Raw genomic sequence first — 21,446 nt, 5'->3', positions numbered from 1 at the left:
GATCAGGGAGGTTGCATGAGATGGCAGGTAAGGGGATATTGAATATGGGAGTTCATATTTAGGGAGAGGTGAAGGACGACGGGCAATGGGATTAGAGAAGACTTGGCAAAGAGCTGGAGAATGAAATTACCAAGAATGAGAAGTTGCTCAGCGTAGAAACAAGGGAGGATATCTCTGAGAAACTCAGGTGGGGCTTGGGGGCAAAGACACAGACAAGGGTATTCCAGGCAAGGAGAGAGGGCCGGATCATGGTGAGGTGCTCAAAGGAGAAGTAGTTACTAATGGAGACAGTGTGCATGCTGGTCCTTGCTTACTATGAGGTTTGGTTGAGGTTGTGTCTGAAAGGAGACCATTGTAGGTGTGCTACAGGCCTAGATAGCGTTTAAGATATTATGCTGCATTCTCAAAGGATATTATCTGCTAACAATTTAGTGATGAGAAAGCTCTCTGCAGGGCCCTGGAAGCTGAGAAAAACTGTAAGGTTGGTCGTCCAGCAGTGGGGGGAAAACACCACAGCCATTTTACTGAGCTCTAGTAGACTGAAGGCGTTGGTGAAGAAATAACCCTTCAGTATCCTCACGCAGGATTCAGCCCCTCACTTCCAAATTGTAGCCCTGGGTAAGGCTGTAAACATTGTTACCTGTAAGACTGTTGTGCCTTATTGTCAATAAACCCATTTCAATCTCAACTCATCTTTACCTCTCGCTCCCTTAACAACTTTTTAAAAAACTACAGATCTTGGCATTTGAATAGGGACAATAGTATTCAGATCAATCGAGAGTTTAACTGAATTGATTGGTTTAAAAGAGCAGTTCAACGGGCCAAAATTTGGCAGATGGAGTTTAATGTGGATAAGTGTGAGGTTATCCATTTTGGTCGGAAGAATAAAAAGGTGACTTATTATTTAAATGGAGAGAAAGTTCAGAATGCTTCAGTGCAGAGGGATCTGGGTGTCCTCGTGCATGAATCGCTGAAAGCTAGTGTGCAGGTACAGCAGGTAATAAGGAAGGCAAATGGAATTTTGGCATTTATTGCCAAAGGAATAGAGTATAAAAATAGGGAAGTGTTGTTGCAACTGTACAAGGCATTGGTGAGACCACACCTGGAGTGCTGTGCACAGTTTTGGTCCCTTACTTGAGGAGGGATGTAATTGCTTTGGAGGTGGTTCAGAGGAGGTTGACAAGATTGATTCCAGAGATGCAGGGCTTGTCTTATGAGGAGAGATTGAGCAGTTTAAGCCTATACTCGCTAGAGTTTAGAAGGATGAGAGGAGATCTAATTGAGGTATATAAGATGCTAAAGGGGATAGACAAAGTAGACATGGAGTGGATGTTTCCCCTTGTGGGACATTCTAGAACGAGAGGCCATAGTTTTAGGCTAAGGGGATTTAAATCAGAGATGAGGAGGAATTACTTTTCTCAAAGGGTCGTGAATCTGTGGAATTCACTACCTCAGAGTGCAGTGGATGCCGGGACGCTGAATAAATTTAAGGAGGAAACAGACAGATTTTTAATTAGTAACAGGTTGAAAGGTTATGGGGAGAGGGTGGGAAACTGGAGTTGAGGCCGAATTGAGATCAGCCATGATTGTATTGAATGGCGGGGCAGGCTCGAGGGGCTGAATTGTCTACTCCTGCTCCTAGTTCTTATGTTCGGGAAAATACAAAATAAGTGCTGGACCAGCTAAAGGTCTATCCCCTCACAAAAAGCTGTATGCTAGCTAAGTTGAGGAACAGTCACAATATTCATGTGCTAGCATAATTAAAAGAGGAGGTTAAGTAAAAGTTGAGGAAGTTTTAGTGTTTTTCGAAACAGAACAGATATATGCTCAGGGAACCAGAACAATAGATCAGGTCAGGGAGTTAACAAGGTTCAGGGAACCAAGAATAAGAGATGAACTCGAAGAGCTTGTACAGTGGAGTTTACAAACTCCCAAGAGGGGAGGAACAATATGGGGACTTAAACCAACACAAAGGTGAAAGATTCAGCTTAGGAAAATAAACCCAAGGCAGGCAAAGGTGGGCTGGCAGTTTCACTGAATGTTAAATGAGAAATCAATGCAACTAAGAAATCGAAGCAAAGAAAGCAAAGTTAGAGAATGTATGGAGAAATGTTACCGAGTGGTGAACAGCTGCAGAAGAAAAAAATTCTGCTTAAAGTTTTTATTTATTCACAGGATGTGAGTGTCGCTGGCTGGGTCAGCATTTATTTCCCCTCCCTAATTGCCCCTTGAGAAGGTGGTGGTGAGTTGCCTTCTTGAACCGCTGCAGTCCCTGTGATGTATGTACACCCACGGTGCTGTTAGGGAGGGAGTTCCAGGATTTTGACCCAGCGACAATGAAGGAACGGCGATATATTTCCAAGTCAGGATGGTGAATGGCTTGGAGGGAAATTTGCAGTTGGTGGTGTTCCCATCTATCTGCTGCCTTTGTCCTTCTATGTAGTAGAGGTCACAGGTTTGGAAGATGCTGTTGAAGAAGCCTTGGTGAGTTGCTGTGGTGCATCTTGCAGATGGCACACTGCTGTCACTGTGTTAGTGGTGGAGGGAGCGAATGTTTAAAATGTTGGATGGGGTGCCAATCATGAGGGCTGCTTTGTCCTAGGTGGTGTCAAGCTTCTGGTCAATGCTAACCCCTCAGGATGTTGACAGGGGGGTATTCAGTGATGGTAATGTTATTGAACGTCAATGGGGAGATGGTTTGACTCTCTCTTGTTGGAAATGGTTATTGCCTGGCACTTGAGTGGTATAAATATTGCTTGCCACTTATCAGCTCAAGCCTGAATTTTGTCCAGGTTTTTCTGCATAAGGGCATGGCCTGTTTCAGTACCTGAGGAGTTGTGAATGGTGCTGAACATTGTGCAATCATCAGCGAACATCCCCACTTCTGACCTTATGATGGAGGGAAGGTCATTGATGAAGCAGCTGAAGATGGTTGGGATGAACTCCTGCAGCGATGTCCCGGGACTGAAATCAGTGACCTCCAACAACCACAACCATCTTTCTTTTTATTTATTCTTTCATGGAATGTGGGGGTCAATGGCAAGGCCAGCATTTGTTGCTCATCCCTAATTACTCTCGCGTGGCTTGCTAGGCCATTTCAAAGGGCAGTTAAGAGTCAACCACATTGTTGTGGGTCTGGAGTCAGACTGGCTAAGAATGGCAGATTTCCTTCCCTAAAGGGCACTAGTGAACCAGATGGGTTTTTACGACAATTGACAATGGTTTCATGGTCACTATTACCAAGACTAGCTTTTCAATTCCAGATTCTATTAATTAAATTCAAACTCCGCCATGGTGAGATTTGAACTCTTGTCCCCAGAGCATTAGCCTGGGCCTTTGGATTACTAGCCCAGTGGCATTAGCACTAAACCACCGTTTCTCCAGTGCTACGTGCTACATATGACTCCAACCAGTGGAAAGTTTTCCTCCTGATTCCCTTGACTCCAGTTTTGCTGGGGCTTCTTGATGCCACACTCGGTCAAATGCTGCCTTGATGTCAAGGGCAGTAACTCTCACCTCACCTCGGGAGTTCACAGAAATCACAGTGCAGAAGAGGCCCTTCGGCCCATCGAGTCTGCACCAACACATGAGAAACACCTGACCTACCTACCTAATCCCATTTACCAGCACTTGGCCCATAGCCTTGAATGTTATGACGTGCCAAGTGCTCATCCAGGTACTTTTTAAAGGATGTGAGGCAACCCACCTCCACCACCCTCCCAGGCAGCGCATTCCAGACCGTCATCACCCTCTGGGTAAAAAAGTTTTTCCTCACATCCCCCTTAAACCTCCTGCCCCTCACCTTGAACTTATGCCCCCTTGTACTGACCCTTCAACTAAGGGGAACAGCTGCTCCCTATCCACCCTGCCCATGCCCCTCATAATCTTGTACACCTCGATCAGGTCGCCCCTCAGTCTTCTCTGCTCCAACGAAAACAGCCCAAGTCTATCCAACCTCTCTTCATAACTTAAATGTTTCATCCCAGGCAACATCCTGGTGAATCTCCTCTGCACCCCCTCCAGTGCAATCACATCCTTCCTATAATAGTTCAGCTCTTTAGTCCATGTTTGGACCAAGGCTCTAATGAGGTCAGAAGCTGAGTGGCCTTGATGGAACCCAAACTAAGCATCAGTGAGCTGGTTACTGCTGAGTGGGTGCTGCTTGATAGCACTTTCAATGGCACCTTCCATCACTTTGCGATGCTCAAGAGCAGGCTGGTGGGGCAATAATTGGCAAGGTTGGATTTGTTATGCTTTTTGTGGAAAGGGGCATTCTGAAAACTGATAATTAGACATTCAGTCTAATAAAAGAAGAAATGAGAGGGTGGAAAATTTGTCTAAAGGAATGTGAAATGGGAGGTTTGAGTCCAGCAGTGAGACTGGTGGCGGTTAAAGACAGGGACTAGGGCTGGTTCCCCAGGACCCTTTTGCCCTTAGTCTATATAACTGTACCTCCCTCATGTACCAAAGGAGGATGACAGAAATTGGGCAACAGGATGAGGAGTTACTATATCATACCTTACACAGTAAGCAGCAGCTGTAAAGAGCTACGAGACACACCAAAAGTAACAAAGAATTGACAAAAAGAGGAAGAAATGAAAAGCCCTAGAGGCTATTGCTCAGGCTTTAACCACATTAAGATTTGGTTAAGGCCTGGCTGTAGGTTTGATGGTTTTAAATCAGTACAGAATGGAGTTACGTGGCAAACATCAGAAATCTCAAACTGGTTTGCGAGGTAAAGGCAAAGGCAAAAAGCTCTGGAAATTCTTCTGTTTTAAACGTTGTCTCATTAAAGATTTTTTTTAGTGAATGTTTGCCTTGTGCACTGGTGGCTACAGCTGGCTCCAATTTCAACCTTTTCACAGTTTGCTCAGTGTTAACCCTTTTGTAAGCCTTAGCTTAAGTTAACATTAAGAATGGTAAGAGCATTTCAGTCATTAGGAGGCAAAAGCTAATGCCTTCAGTTACATTGAGTAAATTTGCTGTTATCTGGAAAGAAATGCTTAGAAAAGGAACAAGGGAAAGATGATTTGGAATTTACTGAATGCCTTCTGTTGTATAACTGTATATGTATGTGTTGCTTTGAGACGTTAAGTCCCTATGTTTCTGGGCCTGAACTGAATTAAGTAACTGATGCCGAATAACCAGAGTCAACAGCCCTTGGTGGATCTGGATTTTCTGTAACAGTGTGGGGTGGACTGACAACTTGCCTGTTTTGTGATCAGCATCCACTGATTAATCAAATTATTAAACTAAGAATACTGGTTTTCTACAAGTGACAATTTTGGAAATTGATTCTGTAAATTATGTCAATAGTTTCTAGTTCATGTCATGGAACTGCCATGTAACAATTGGCACTTGTGAATCCACTATCTATAACAGGGAATAAATAATTTAAGTTTTGTATTTAGCAAACTTTTGAGTATAAATGAACACACCTGAAGTTGCTATATTGTGTAGCAGAGAATGTGAATAACATCTAAGAAATTCTAGGCATGAATGAAGTCTACTTTGTTGTTGTGTCTAAACTCTTGAGATATTAAAGGCAGTCCCACTTTGGATCGCCCACTTTAATCTGTTTTGCAAAAAATTACAACAGTTAATTCAGCCTTCATATATACTGGAATATGGTTGATAATGAATATCCAGCTGTCAGAAGAACATTCTGGAGATTCTTCTGCTGTTTTTATGGCAACACACAGGACACAGCATATGACTAGACTGTTTTAACACTTCCACCAATACCTGTTAATGAAATCAGGGGTATGGTGCGTCTCCCAGCTACAAAATGAGATGAATCATTGAACAAAAATTGGAATTTAATCTGCTACATGTGTGAATGTGTGAGACAAGGCAAGGAAAATTCATTACTTCTAAAGATGAAGAAACTAAAATTCTGTCCTCTCCAATAAGATTACTTTTCACAGAAATATGAAAGTTCATACTGACGTTATCAATCTATGATGGTCTCTGTTCGCTTTAATAGATGTAAGGACTTAGATATAGAGCACACCTGAGGAACTGTTGCTTAAGGTAGCAATAAAGAAATGGGAAAGATTTTGTGCCTTCCTGCATTATGGTTCGAAAATTGCAAGACAAAGGGCAGTGCCCTAGACCGATTTAAGCTGAAATTTGGCAAATTTTTTTTATTCCTTGTTCTTCCACAGGTTGTGGGCATCGTTGGCAAGGAAGCATTTACTGCCCATCCCTAATTGCCCTTGAACTGAGTGGCTTCGCTGGTCCATTCCTGAGGACAGTTAAGAGTCGACCACAGCACTGCAGGTCTGGAGTCACATGTAGGCCAGATGGGTTTTTATGACAATCGGTGAGAGTTTCATGGTCACCATTACAGAGATGAGGGGCGGAATCGTCCCTGAATTGCATTAAGTGCGGTAGCGGGCGTGAAGAAGGAGGTATGTCTTGCCTGCCGTAGTGGTGGGATTTCGCACCGTATCACCCCCATCCAGCGCGTCCCGCCTCATCAATAACGCATTCACGGTAAACACACCGGATTGCTGGCAGGCAGGCTCGGATTTGCCAGCCATGTCGTGACATCGATGCTTCCTGGCCCCAGGCGCCATGTTTAAAGTGCACCAGAGAGCAGCCTACTTCATTACTTCAGGCCAGGGCTGTTCCAGGCGACAGGAGGCCCCGAAAGCAAAGACGGCAGACCCCAAATTTAGTGACACCTCTCTGGGGAGCCTTTTGGATGCCGTTGTGGCCTGCCCCGATGTCCTCTACCCTCACTCTGGCCACAAGAGGTCCAGCAGAGTCACCAATCCAGCCTGGGAGGCGGGGTAGTGGGGGTCAGTGCCAACGGAGCACGGAGGAGATCAGCATCCAGTGCTGCAAGAGGATGAATGGTCTCCTCCGTTCCCCAGGGTAACTCACTCTTCTCATCACTCTCAATTCACACACTCACAAACCCAACACACACCCACGGGGACCTCACACCTCAAGGGACAACACCACTAACTCTCACACACACCCTCACATCTCCATCAGGCTCATACCCTCTGGAGCTCGTGTCCTCATCCTGTCCATGTCTCCGATAACCACACAAACATTCCACACAGTGTCATGTGTCCCACTCACACTCTCTCCATCTGTTTCCATGCAGGAGAAGCTGGCTCACATCAGCAGGGAGAGGTCCCAGACCAGGGCCTGGAGTGACCCACATTAGGCCCCTCACTCACTTTGAGGAGTGAGTCCTCGCGCTGACTGGTGAGGGTGTGGACCCTGCCTTTGGTGATAGTGAGGTCGGTGGTGAACACCCTCATGAGGATCCTACATCACATCATCCCTCTCTCAACACAACTGTGAGTGTCTCTCTCTCCTGCTTTTGACTCTGCTGCCATGCACTCATTATCTCTACTTTGGTTCACAGGGAGCTCTGCCAAGTGACCAACACCCTCAGCCAGACAGTCCCTCAGCTCCATCTACATCCTCACCTCCAGCCAAGAGGTCACCTCCTCCATTGAAGAGCTGGAAATAAGCAGCCTGGAAGACCCATCCCAGCGCTTACCCACACCCTCCACCAGCTCAGAGACACACACCTCGGTGGGACCTAGATCTAGAGCAGGCTCGGGTTCACAATCTGGTGGTCACTGCACGGACACATGTCCACAGCAGGAGGAGGCAGGTTCAGCCCAGCTCCCCGGCACTCGGAGGGCTGCTGGGTAAGAGGCATCTGTGAGGCCCGAGTCAGATGATGAGCCTCTGGATTCGGCCTCCCAACTCATCCTGGAGAGTCAGCAGAAGGTGGGGGAACATCACACAGAGCTGTTGGGGGCCATCAGCAGAGGGGTACGTGAGTCAGAGGAGTGAGTCCGCCTGCTCTCTGATGAAGTGAGAAGCCGCCATTCCGCCCAGTGGGTAAAACGTTGTTTTTCCCCCCCGCTGCCACACTTAGTGCAAACCTGGGAGGATTCTGGCCCGAGCGTGTCCTTCACTTACAGATGGTTAAGGGGTGATCTATTGAGGTTGAGGCAGTTGCTGTTTGCTGTTTGGAAGCAACAGCAATGAGTGCCTTGCTGGAGCCTTCGGAGGACGTGGGGTGGGGGGGGGGGGGGGGGGGGGTGAGGTGGAACGTAAGTGTAGGGTGGTGGCACTGAAGGCAGAAGGTGAGAGCTAGTGATTGGGGGTGGGGAGGAGGGAGAATCAATGGTGCATGACAGGAACGGTGCACGAGGAGGCAATAACTAAATGAAAACAGAAAGAGATAGGAGAAATGGGATCAGGTCCATATCGGCCGCCTGAACGTGCATTCGAATGGGCACCGAGGGAATTCAGCTTTCAAAGGCAAAGCAGCAATGCCAGGTTTAGGTAAGCGGAGCTCAGCTTTTGATTTTTGTGTGTGTGGGTTCGTGTGGAGATGGGGACAGGGCTCCAATTCGGTAATGTTATTATTGTTACAAATGAAACCACATCTGTCTTCCTAGTGAAGAAAAATGGCTCCAGAAAGCCAAATCCCCCAGTGGTAAAGAGCCAAAACATCTGGCCCATCGTCTCGAACGGCAACAAAAGTAAACATTCTAAACGTTATTTCTGTTGCTGGAAGGGCAAAAATAACATAAACAACCAAAAAAATTAAAGGAGTCAAAGTGAGTCCACTCACTTCACTGCAATTATAACTGATCTTTAAATTTAAATACCAACTGCTGACTGCTTCATCAACCCACTGAAAAATCTCATGGACTTGAATAAAGTCCTGTAACTTATAAGTTCTGCAACGTTCATACCTCAAGCAGGACAACAAAGGCAGCATGCACATCTCCCTTCTTCTCCAATAGGAAGGCTGAGGCTTCATGGAGTTTATGGTTCTCTGCAATCTAAGTAATAAATACACATCAAATAAAGATTCCAGCAACAGACAGGTTACATTCAAAGATAATCTCTACATCAATCGTAGAACGTTGGCTGGGTTTATAAATTGTTGCTGCTTTTGGTACTCAAATTCACAGATTAAGCATTGTGCATTCAGGTTCTAAATATATTCTATCCTGCCTCAACACCACTTTAAACCCAGTTACAGAAAGCATTTCTTGTGTGAACAGTGTCAACATTCAGATTTCTCAAATGAGCTACACATGTGGGTTGAGCAGAAGTGCCAGCTTCTGCCAAACTGAGGACAGTTCCCTATTGTGGGACATGATCAATGAGCGGTAGGTTGAAAAGATTCTCAAAGCTCATTTCACTTGGGGCCCTAAAAGCCAGCAGGGGAAGTAAACCTGCATTCCATCAGTCGACCCTGGATTCAAACCCAAATTGTGCTCATTTACTGTCAAAACCAAAGCACTGTTGTCTAGAGTGTATTATACTGTTTGCTTCAGTACAGGGGGCGGGGGGTTAAAATGGATATAATTACAGTAATGACTCAGTATAGCTACTGCACATCAGTACAGGAACAGAGGCAAAGGGCTGAATTTCCCCGTCGGTGAGCAGGGGGTGGGGTCCACTCGCTGATGTGTAACACGACGCGGGGTGATGTTGGGCGGAACCCCCGATGTTATCCTGCCCCATTTCAATTTTCAGGAAGGCGGGGACGCAGCAAAATCAGCTGTGGGCCCACCGACCTGTCAATGGCCAATTGAGGCCACTGACAGGATCACTGAAACAATTAAAGGACCTGCCCGTCCAATCTTAAGGCTGGTGGGTCGGCCAGGAACCCCGGCGGGGAATAGAGAAAACAGGAAACCTCATCCAGCAGCGGGGTGAGATTTCATGTAGGGTTTAAAAAAGTTTAATAAAGTTTTACTGTAATTTATGAATATGTCCCATCTCGTGTGACATTGTCACAAGAGGGGGACATGTTAGGGATTTTTTTTTCCTATTTTTAATATTTTTCAAAGTGGAAGTGATCTCCCTGAGGCTGCACTTAGCCTCAGGGAGATGTGCGCTCTGTCGTGCGCATGTGTAAAAGAACGCACTCTCGCTTTTGGGGAATCCCCTCCACCCGCACAGGGAGTGCATAGCGCTTCCCACCAGACGTCATGCTGGGCGGGCCTTAATTGGCCCAACCACTTAAAATGCAGGCGGGGCCCGCTTCTCCGGTGGGGATCGGCTCCCCACCCAACAGAGATTGGGTCAGGCCCACCCACCCGGCAGACAGGAAATTCTGCCCAAAAAGTTTAATTTTCAACTTCCCTGTCTGGGTGGTAACCTGCTGAAGTGGATTCCTATCCCCAGATTGAGGCCAGGGTTAAACGGATTAGATTACAAGAACAAGTTTCATAGGGGTTATATTCTCCTGAGCATAGAAGATTAATTGGGTGGATAGAGAGAAACTATTTCCTCTGATGATGAGAGTCCAGAGCAAGGGGGCAGAACATTGAAATTAGAGCCAGACCATTCAGGGTGATGAGAGGAAGCAATTCCTTACATAAAGAGGAGTGAAAATCTGGAACTCTAACCTGCTGGGTGGGGGTGGGGTCAATTAAAAATTTCACAACTGAGATTGATTTCAGATTTTTGTTAGGCCCAGGGTATTAAGGATTACAGAACCACAGCAGGTAGATGAAGTTAAGATATGTGACCTGATTAAATGCTGAAAAAGGCCTGAGGGGCTGAATGACCTACTCCTGTTCCCTGTGTTACAAAAGTCAGATGTGTTTGAAAATTAGAGTTTGAATAACACTGGCAAATCGTTACGATTTTCTCTTGAAGTTCATTTTGAATGTCATTTTCACCCCCAATGTGTTACAACCTTACAATGCACCCCAAGTCCATGTGATAAGGTTACATTTTTGTGCTACTGGACATTATATCAGAAATTAGGAGGCTCCGTTGTATTGCTTTGCTTTTTTGTGATCTTTTCTGACTGTGATCATCTTAACTGCTATTGTGCATCATATCAGGAATAAAAGCAGTCCAGAAATAAAAGGACCATCATTCCATTAGATTTTTTATCATTACAGTGATAGACTGTTCCCATCACCTTCAACCAAATAAAAGCTGCAAAAGGTAACAGAAAAAATGGCATTGCCAAGTGAATAAGACGTTTGTGTATCAGTCATAGCCCAGGTTTTAGAATCATAGAACTGTTACAGCACAGGAAGTCATTCAGCCCATTGTGTGTGTGCTCGGTCTCTGACAGAGCAATTCACCTTCAGTCATACCCCCACATTCTCCTCATAACCTTAAACATTCTTCCTTTTCAGATAATGATCCAATTCCCTTCTAAATGCCTTGCTTGAACCTGCCTCCACCACACTCTCAGGCAGTGCTTCCCAGATCCTTACCACTCGCTGCATGAAAAAGATTTTCCTTATGTTGCCTTTGCTGCTTTTGCCAATTACCTTAAATCTGTGCCCTCTGGTTCATGATCCTTTCCACAAGTGGGAATGGTTTCTCACTATCTACTCTGTCCATATCCCTCATGATTTTGAATACCTCTACCAAATCTCCTCAACCTTCTCCAAGAAAAATAGTTCCCACTTCTCCAATCTATCTACAGAACTGAAGTTCCTCATCCATGGAACCATTCTCGTGAATCTTTTCTGTGCTCTCATGAACGCCTTCTCATTCTTCCTAAAGTGTGGTGTCCAGAACTGGATGCAATACTCCAGATGAGGCCGAACCAGTGTTTTGTATAGGTTTAACATAACTTGCATGCTTTTGTACTCTATGTCCCTATTGATAAAGCCCAGGATGCCTTATGCTTTAAGAAGCACTCTCTTAATCTATCCTGCCACCTTCAAAAATTCATGCACATATAAACCCCAGGTCCCTCTACCCCATGCACTCTCTTCAGAATAGTACTCTTTATTTTATATTCTCTCTCCACGTTCTCCCTACCAAAATTAATCACTTCATACTACTCTGCAATGAATTTTATCTGCCACTTGTTTCACCAATTCTACCAACCTATGTCCTTTTGAAGTTCCACACTATCCTCTTCACAGTTCACAACACTTTCAAGCTTTGTGTCATCCACAAATTTTGAAATTGTGCCCTGTATACCAATGTGTAGGTCATTAATATAGGTCAGGAAAGGCAGGGGTTCCAACACTGACCCCCCCAGGAGGGGGGGTGGGGGGGGATGACTCCCCTATAGACTTTTCTCTAGTCTGAGAAACAACCATTCACCACTACTCTCTGTTTCCTGTCACTCAGCCAAATTCATATCCATGCCCCTACTGTCCCTTTTATTCCATAAGCTTCAACTTTGCTGTTAAGCGACACTCTGTCAAATGCTTTTTCAAAGTCCACGTACACCACATCAACAGCATTACCCTCATCAACCTTCCCTGTTACCTCATCAAAACACTCCAGCAAGTTAGTTAACACAAATTTCCCTTAACAAATCCAGGCCGCCTTTCTGTAATTAACCCATATTTGCTCATGTGACTATTAATTTTGTCCCAAATCGTCATTCCTAGAAGCTTCCCCACTACTGAGATATGACAGGTCTGTAGTTGCTGGGGTTATTTTTACACACTTTTCTGAATAAAGGTGAAACATTTGCAATTCTCTAGTCCTCTAGCATCAGCTGAGTCTAAGGAAGACTAACAGATTATGACGAGCGCCTCCGCAATATCCGCTCTCGCTTCCTCCAGTATCCTCGGATGCATCCCATCCATTCCTAGTGGCTCATCAACTGTCAGTACAGACAGCCTATCCCATACTGCCTCCTTATCAATTTTAAACCCTGCAGGTGTTTGAAATGCCTACTCTTTCATCGTGACCTGTGCAGCAGCATCTTCCTCGGTAAAGACAGAATCAAGGGGCAGGATCTTGCCGTGTGCGAGCGGGAGCAGGGGCAGGGCATGCTCACTGACGCGGGATGACGTTGGGTGGAACTCCCAATGTCAATGAGGCCATTGAAAAACTAATTAAGCTCATTGCTGGACCTGCCCGTCCTCACGGTTGGTGGGCAGGCCGGGAGCCTTGGCGGGCTTCAGAGAAAGCATAAAACCTCATCCACGGGCAGGATGGGATTTCAGGAGGGTTTTCAAATCTTTAATAAAGGTTTCAATAAAACGTATGGACATGTCCTCCTAACTCATGTGACAGTGTTACATGAGGGGACAGGGCAGGGAAACATATTTAAACAAGTTTAATAAAAGTTTTAAATTGGAGTTGATCTCCCTGAGGCTGCACTTAGCCTCAGGGAGGCCTGTGTGCTTTTTCATGCGCATGCAGGAAAGAACACACTCCCGGCTGAGGGAATCCCCCTCCTCCCCGGCTGCATAACTTTAATTGGTCTGCCCATGTAAAACGGGGGCGGTGCACCCGCCAACGCTTGCTCCCACACCCCCAACCACCCCCAATGGGGGGAAAATTTTTCCCCCAAGGTATTCATTTAATACTTCCCCTGCCTCCATGCATAAATCTCCTTTTAGGTCCCTAATTGACCCTACTCCTCCTTTTACCATCTTTTTACTATTTATATGCCTATAGAAAACTTTGGGATTCCCTTTTATGTTAGCTGTCAGACTCTTTGCTTTCCTCATTTGCTTTCTCACTTCCCCTCTGAACCTTCTATAGTCGGCCTTGGTCTAGGTTGTATTCACCACACTTTTTCCTCTTCCTCTTAATCTCTACCTCAGGGAGTTCTGGATTGGTTTGCTCGGCCTTTCCCCCTCACGGGAACACTCCTTGACTGAGCCTGAACACTCTTCTTTAAAGGCAGCAAATTTATTTGGGTCAGATCCATTCTTATCCCAGTGAAGTTGGCTTTCCCACAGTTCATTATTCTTACTCTGGATTGTTCCTTGCCCTTTAACCATAATCAGCTTAAAACATAGGACACAACGATCACTGTCCTCGAAATGTTCTCTCACTGACACTTGATCCAATTGGGCCCACCTCATTCCCAAGAACCAGGTCTAGCATTGTCTCCTCTCTTGTTGGGCTGGAAACATCTTGCTGTAGAAAATTCTCCTGAACATTCTAGGAACTTATACCCCTCTCTGCCCTTTACATTATAATTGTCTGAATATAGACTGGAATAGTAAGTCCCTCATTACCAGGTGTATGGTTCTATTTCACCTCTGAGTCAAAAGGTTCATGTTCAAACCCGTCTCCAGATACTTGAGCACAACATTATTTAGGCTGACAGTCCAGTACAGAACTGAGAGAATATTCCACTGCGGCAGGTGCTGTCTTTGGGGTAAGACATTAAACTGAGGTCCCATCTGCTCTCTCAGGTGGATATAAAGATCCCATGCCATTATTTAAAGAAGAGCAGGGGAGTTCTCCCCAGTGTCTTGGTCCATATTTACCCACCAAACAACATTACTAAAATTATCTGGACATCATCATGCTTTTGTTGGTGGGTTCTTGGCTCTGTACAAACTGGCTGCCATATTTCCTATACTTACAACAGTAACTACACTTCAAGAGTACTTTAAAGGCTGTGAAGTGCTTTGGGATGTTTTATTTTCTTAAATTTGTTTCTGTTAAGGACGACATGTTTAACAAGTTCCTGGGACTGTCACTCACATAAAACTTCCTCAACTCAGTTGGCTGCCCTTTTGCCAGTTCTTGGCAGTTACCCGGGTAGGGCATTATCTGTCTGTGAGAGATTCTCTCCGAGCTGGGGTAAGGAGCTGGCACACTCTGCAGTTATTCTTGTCCCAGGGAGAGCGGCTGCAGCTACCATGAGATGGATGGATTGTGAAATTCAGCAGAAAAAAGAAATGAACTGAACGGGAGAAAATATACAAGGGAAAAGCTTTTGAAAAAGGATAAAAAAAAACTAACACTGCTAAATGAAAGTACAAAATGTGCTTGTGATAGCAGTCATTTTGTTGAATGCCACATCAATGTTTCTTCTGAATATATTTTATGCTGAGTATTAATGAATAGAAAATATGAGCTAGCAATGTTGTATCAGACATTAATTACCGAGCTTCCATGGCTTACTCAGGACTGACCTTAAAGGTCAACTGGAGTCTTTTTTTTAAAAAGAATCCAAGAGATATATCATTCAATTTTTTAATTTGTTGCACAAGAAGTGCATTTATATGTTCATTGACACTGCAATTATTATGTTAATATAGAACTATCGCATGTGGATAACTGACAGGCTGGAATTTGGTACAATCCATGATCACAGTTTGGCCGAATGATGAAAGAGTACTCTGTAAATGCCATTGGGATTCTGTGATGTGTAACACACTCTCGTCCTGTGTGATCCTACACAAAATACAGCACAGCTCTGCTGATCCATTCTCCTTTTTCTACTGTGATGGAGGTCAAGACGTAGACCACAAGAATAAAGGGAGAGGAAATGTTAGCTTTAAATTTTGGGGGAGGTGGCCTAAATGTGTTAACCCTGCTACACGTTTGTGTACACTTAACTTTAACAGTGTTACTGACCAACCAGAAACTGCATCTTAATCCCTGGAGGGAAAATAATTCAGTGCAGCTGTTAATTGGTGACGTACAAAACTGTTCACCCAGGTGCTGAGCTTTATTATATTATTTTATCATTATTTCTTCCCAGTGGGAGACAAGGGTGGCAGTGGAGAGGATAAGGAGCGGTGGGGTGGGGGGAGGTAGGGTGAGAGTTGCCTATGACACTTGCTACTGTTTGTTTACGTAACTTCCTGACACTTTGTGCACCTGAGTGCAAAATCGATGCATGACAGGAGGCACGGTAGAACTTCCACCGTAAACAGGTATTGATTGAATGGAGGGGGAAAAAATCGTCACAAAGGACCAAGTTTGTTTTGCTTGTCTTCCTAAGCTTAGGAAGGAAAAATTCCACAATGCTGCTCATGCATGAAAAGCTACTCAGGAGCCACCCAGTGGCCACTTCTTGCAAGTGCAGAACAATTTGCTACAATTACTTCACAACTTCATCCTCTTACTTTGCAAGCTAGTGTTATGTGGCTAATTTATAATGAAAAGCTACAATTTACAATCACCCCAGACATAACTGATGCCGCACTCAAGCTTATGAATCGCCCAAATCTTGACTTGCACTACCTCCTTTCCTTCTTATTCCTCCTCATACCCATTGCTCCATTTGTGTCTTCCCTTTTCTATTACTTATTCAACACCTTTCCACTCACAATCCACTATTACTCTGCTTATCCTCAACCCTCCGTCTACTGCCCCCTAATCCCACATGCTCCCCGCTTCAAGCAAGTAGTGAGAGGACAGAAGTCGCTGATTTCCCTCTCCCCATTCTCCCTTTTCATTTCTCCTTCAAAAAATAACTTCTGTTTGCTTTCAAAATTCAACATTAAAATAAATCATTGGAAAGAGTAAAGATGCTGCTGAGCAGATTCTTGTCTTCACTGAATGTTTGGTAACTTAGCAGAGCAGATCAGTAGATCATCCATTTGACTGGTAATCTGCCAGAAGAGATCATCCATTTTATTAGTAACCTGACAGGGTAGATCACCCATATAAAAGCAAAAAACTGGGGATGCTGGAAATTCAAAACAAAAATAGCTGGAAAAACTCAGCAGGTCTGGCAGCATCTGCGGATAGGAGCACAGTTAACACAGAAGTTGAAGAGTCATTCGGACTCGAAACGTTAACTGTGTTCCTCTCTGCAGATGCTGCCAGACCTGCGGAGTTTTTCCAGGTATTTTTGTTTTTGCTTTAGAGTAGACCACCCATCTGATTGGTATCCGGCAGAGTAGATCTGATTCTCATTCCATTGTTTTCAGGATGGCTTTGGCAAAGTTTCACTAGGAACAATTTGGAGGCTGCAATTTTACGAATTTACCTCGTCCCCATGGTCATGAAAATATAATAATTTTTATATGATTATTGGGATTTATTGTAAAGTAGGAATAGTGGGATGGTGCGTGTGTGTGTCTGCATGTGACTGCGTGTGTAAATTAATTGAATTAAAGAAAGCTGGTCTAAAGGCTTTGATGTATCAGAGTTTGAAATGCTAAATAAGTAAACATGGCTGAAGTTATAGAATGTGAGGTGTAAAAGGAAAATTTGCATTTTGAGATAAACCAGAGTAGTCTTGAATTTCAAAGAGGGGATGAAATGCTGTACTTAGCCAGAACAAGACAAACAGTGTGTTTATTTTTCCCAAGTTTACTGATAAAATTGGTACTATGAAAGATTTTTATTATTAGAAAGGTGAAGCCCAAAGACATATTGAAAAAATGGGATTTACATAAAAATGGGAGAAACATGTATAAAGATGAGGTTATGTGTAAGGAAAGAAGGAATTCCAAGATCTGATAAGTGTGAAGCACCTCCAGCCTCTATGTACCAAGCTGCTGCCTATAGGAGCCGAAGCTAAGAGAATTCACTGTGAATATCCTTGTCCAGGGTATTGTGTGCTTTGCCTGGGTCTGTTAAAATCTATTTTGTTTTTACTGTTGCCTTAACGGAGGTGTAACTTGGAGTCAGATTAATTAGAAGAGCTAGGAATTGTCATAGCAGTAATCTGTAAACTTATATATGTGCTTTTCTTCTATTAATATATGTTTGATTTGGTATTGTAAAAGCATCTAAGACTCGGTGGTCTCACTGCTACTGGATTCAAGGCACTCGTCTCGAAATAAAAATACAAATTGCAGAAACAGTTGTGGCAGCTGTTTCTGATTTCCCTCTGGGATTTGAGCAGCTTAGCATTTACCATCCACTGTGCCATAACACCCATATTGAAAGAGTTAGTAAGCCTGTGCTGGCAAGATTCCATCATTTTGTAACAGGCGCCAATTTCTCCAGGGTTATTTCTGAGGTATAAGGTACAATGATGTTACTAGTATTAGCAAGGTTTAATATTGAAAATCTCACCTCAGCGTGCAATATTGTATGCAACTGATAGGGGAATGGCGTAATGGTCAACTGATCTTATGCTTATGTACTTTGTAATGTAATGTTGTGACCCAGTCTTAACTGGAGTGTTTGTGGAAGAAATAGTGAACTGACTGGGCTAAGGACCTCTCGGCCATGTCTTTTGTTCCAGACGCTATTAATATGATTCTAATATATACACCCTGTTAAGCAGTACCTGAATGGCTTCTTCGAGTCTGTAATATTCCGACACTCTCAAGAAATCAATTACCCGGTGGGGATCATACTGACAAAGCAGGTCAAGGTACTGTTCATGGATATCAGGGTTCAGCTGCAGCACCTCCCGATTCACCTGCATGCCATCTCTGCAAATCAAACATAGTGCAGAAAGTGATCACTGAGAATAACGCACTTACAGCAGAAAGAAAGACGTAATCTACTGCAGCAAATTTAGGAGCTGTGTAATTCCTGATCAATGTATAAAGTAAAATAAAAACATGCTCTACCCAGAATAAAAACTTCTCTATGAGCAATGAGTTGAAATTTAGTAACTCTTTAAACTTTTGAAGCATAGAAACAGATAACAATAGGATATGCCTTTTTTGTCACACTTGGCATTTTACGCTCCAACCAGCCACAAATTTTACCCAGGGTAAAACTTTGTAATTTTTTTTACTGAGGTATGAAAATAGCATAGAAATTAATGTTGTGACTTGGGTACAATACAATAACATTTCTACTTGTACACTCACCAACCCACAATTTTCCTGTCTTTTAAAATGAATTTGGGCTGAAGCTGTGCACTGGGGAACTGCCTGAGTACAAAGAGCCAGTTCACAATCATGTTTAATTATAAATAGTGAATGCCAGAAGTTGTCTTCCACAACTCCTAGTCCAAATTTGATCACATTCAATTTTCACAAATATCCAAGACAAACTTTAACTTAAATGGTCATTTCAGCATAGCACAAAATTATTGCCGCTAATGCTTCATGATGTCTTAATTTTAAACTGATTCAATTCTGAAATGTTTGAAATAACTATTGTGGGAAGTGAAGAAATAGCTTCCCAATCTTACCAATTACTGAAACAAAGTTTAAGGAAGTTTGTCACTATTAAACTTTCCGTGTTGACAGTTGACAATGTGGTTGAGCATCTGAACTAAGGCTGGTGTCAGGAGCCTGCTGTGTGAATCATATTCAGCTGGCTGACTAACAGCTATGACAATAAACACACATTTTTATATTATTGAGTGTTTTTTTTTTGTACTTTTCGCAACCATATGGAATTTCTGTAAAAATTTTAATGCTGGTCATTTCAACAAGCTAAATTCACAAATTAATTAAAACGCAACTTTTAAAACCTTTTTTTTTAGATCTCAATATATGCAGGTGGCATTCCTCTCAGGATTTCAGGTCAACATTTTGCAAGTTTAGCAGAGAGGGAAAACGGAATTCCTGAGTATCTGGCGTTTTTGATGATTAGAGAATTTCAACAGAAGAAACTGTCTGAATTAGTGGGGAGTGAAGAGCACAACCACACTTCATGTCCATCAGCTTGGCTCCTTGCACAAATGGTTCTTCTGCTTTTATTTTTAAAGGACCACGGTGCTGAGTATTTGGCAAAAGTAAAAGTTCCTAGTTAATAGCAAAAAATTGGTGCAATGATACATCAAAAGGGATCAGTGTTAGCCAAACAAATCTTGCAGCCCAAACCTCTAATCATGATCCTTTTCATATGAAATAATAGAACAGGCAAAGAAGTTACCACAGCGATCACCAACTGGTCCTGAATTCGGAGCTGGAGGTAACAATCAAGAAAATATTGCTCCATCTCTAATGAGTATTTTTAACCATATTCTTTTCTGGAACTACTGATCACCTCAATAAGCCCTTGTGCGACTTGAAATTTCAAATCTAAAACATGTACCATGCGGGCAAACAAGGTGGCCATAAATTTTCACACACAAGTCACACTCCTGCTCCCAAAGTGTACCATAACCTATTGTGAACAATGTTTTTACTGACCATCTACCTAGAGTACAAAACGCCAGCTACCAATCACTCACTCACTTTTCCAGAACTGCGTTATGCAATTCAGGGTCGTGGGGAGTGGGAGCCTGGGATAACAGGCATTGGGCGCAGGGGGGGTACACCCAGGATGGGACGCCAGTACACCACAGGGCGCACATGCACATACACAATTTAACTGTAGCCAATCCAGCTAACCAGCACTCCTTTAAACGGTAGGAGGAAACCAGGGCACCCAGCAGAAACACACGCAGACATGGGGAGAATGTACAAACTCCACACAGACAGACACCCGAGGTCAGAATCGAACTCTGAGGCAGCAGCACTAACCACTGGGACACCATGCTGCCCTCTGCCAGCTACCAATCTAATTAATTTACCAAAAATTATATTACTCCTGCTGATAGGTTTTTGATGGAAATTTCTGGACATTTGCCCAACAATAGGGTGTTTATCCTTTTTAAAGAAAATAAACAGTCTTGCAAGGCAGTATTATATACAATATTTATAGCACAGAAACGAGCCATTCGGTTATCCTGTTTATTCTCCACAGAATCCTAGCCAACCTTCATCCCATCAACAAATCCTTCCATTCCTTTCTCCCTTAAGTTTATCCTGCTTCCCCTTAAGTGCATCTTCGCTATTCACCTATGCTACTCAAGGTGGTATTGAGTTCCACTTTCTAATCACTCTGAGTAAAGGAGTTTCTCCTGAATTCCTTATTGGGTTTATTGCTACATTGTTCTTATGCTTAAATCACCTGGTTCCATCCCTATCCATCTAACTGTAGTCAGCAGATGACCTGAAACAGCTTCCTTTGTGCCCCTGCAGTTACCCATTCTCCCATCTACATTCTGCCTTTCCACCCAACGATCAGCTTTCAACCACGTGGCCCTGATTTTAATCCCTCCACCACTGGGGGCCCTGCTTGCAGGTGGCTAGGCTATAAACTCTCAAATTCCCTCCCAAAACATCTCCCCTCCTCCAGCTCTCCTTCCTCCTTTAAGATACTCCTTACCTCTTTGACCAAGATTTTGCCCTAACATCTACTTGTGCAGCCCAGTGTGATATTTTGTTTAATAACGCCTCTATGAAGCACCTTGTGATGATTCGCTATGTTAAAGGCTCTATTATAAATACAAGTTGCTTTGGCTGTTATGCTCCCCACCCCCCTCCCCCCGCCTCAGTTTGGAATTATCTGCAAGTGAAAGCACCCTCTCTACATCTATCCTATCAAACCCCTCTTCACAATCTAAAAGACCTTCCTCAGGTCATCTCCTAGCTCCAGAGCTTGTCCAGTCTTTCCTGAGAGTTACAACCACTCAGTTCAGAGATCATCGCTGTGATTCCTTTCGGCATTTTGTTTTTGCACAGTGCATCCATAACCTTTTTAATAATACGGAGAACAGAACTGAGCATTCTACTCAGAGTATAGTTTAACCAACTAACGTTCAATAAAAGTTCAACAATTTCTCTGCTTTTGAATTCTATTCACCTAAAAATAAGGCCCAGAGCTGGGTTTGTATTTTTATGATTTTGTTGATCATTACCACTTTTAATGATTTGTAAATCTGTCCCACTGGATCCCCTTTGTTCCTCTACCCAATTTAACCTCTTGTTTTCCAAGGAATAGTGCCCACCTTGTTCCTCCTAAGAAAATGCATTAGCTCACCCTCAGCCACATTAAAATTA

The 21,446-nt window shown here is 43.6% G+C and overlaps 1 protein-coding gene across 5 annotated transcripts in view; it reads right to left on the bottom strand.

Moving 5' to 3' along the window:
* vps8 (VPS8 subunit of CORVET complex) overlaps nucleotides 1-21,446 on the bottom strand; it is a 734,009-nt gene that overhangs the window by 487,792 nt on the left and 224,771 nt on the right. For all 5 annotated transcript variants that reach the window (XM_041200655.1, XM_041200658.1, XM_041200657.1 and 2 more), the window contains 2 exons: nucleotides 17,942-18,089; nucleotides 8,742-8,831 (listed from right to left, as the gene is read on the bottom strand). In XM_041200655.1, coding sequence (XP_041056589.1) covers nucleotides 8,742-8,831; nucleotides 17,942-18,089 — 238 coding nt within the window. The remainder of the gene's footprint in view (nucleotides 1-8,741; nucleotides 8,832-17,941; nucleotides 18,090-21,446) is intronic.

This window comes from Carcharodon carcharias, chromosome 12 (assembly GCF_017639515.1).
Source record: "Carcharodon carcharias isolate sCarCar2 chromosome 12, sCarCar2.pri, whole genome shotgun sequence".
NCBI classification, from domain to species: domain Eukaryota; kingdom Metazoa; phylum Chordata; class Chondrichthyes; order Lamniformes; family Lamnidae; genus Carcharodon; species Carcharodon carcharias.
The sequence above is the reverse complement of the archived record's forward strand: the minus strand, read 5'-3'. Positions and strand labels throughout refer to the sequence as shown.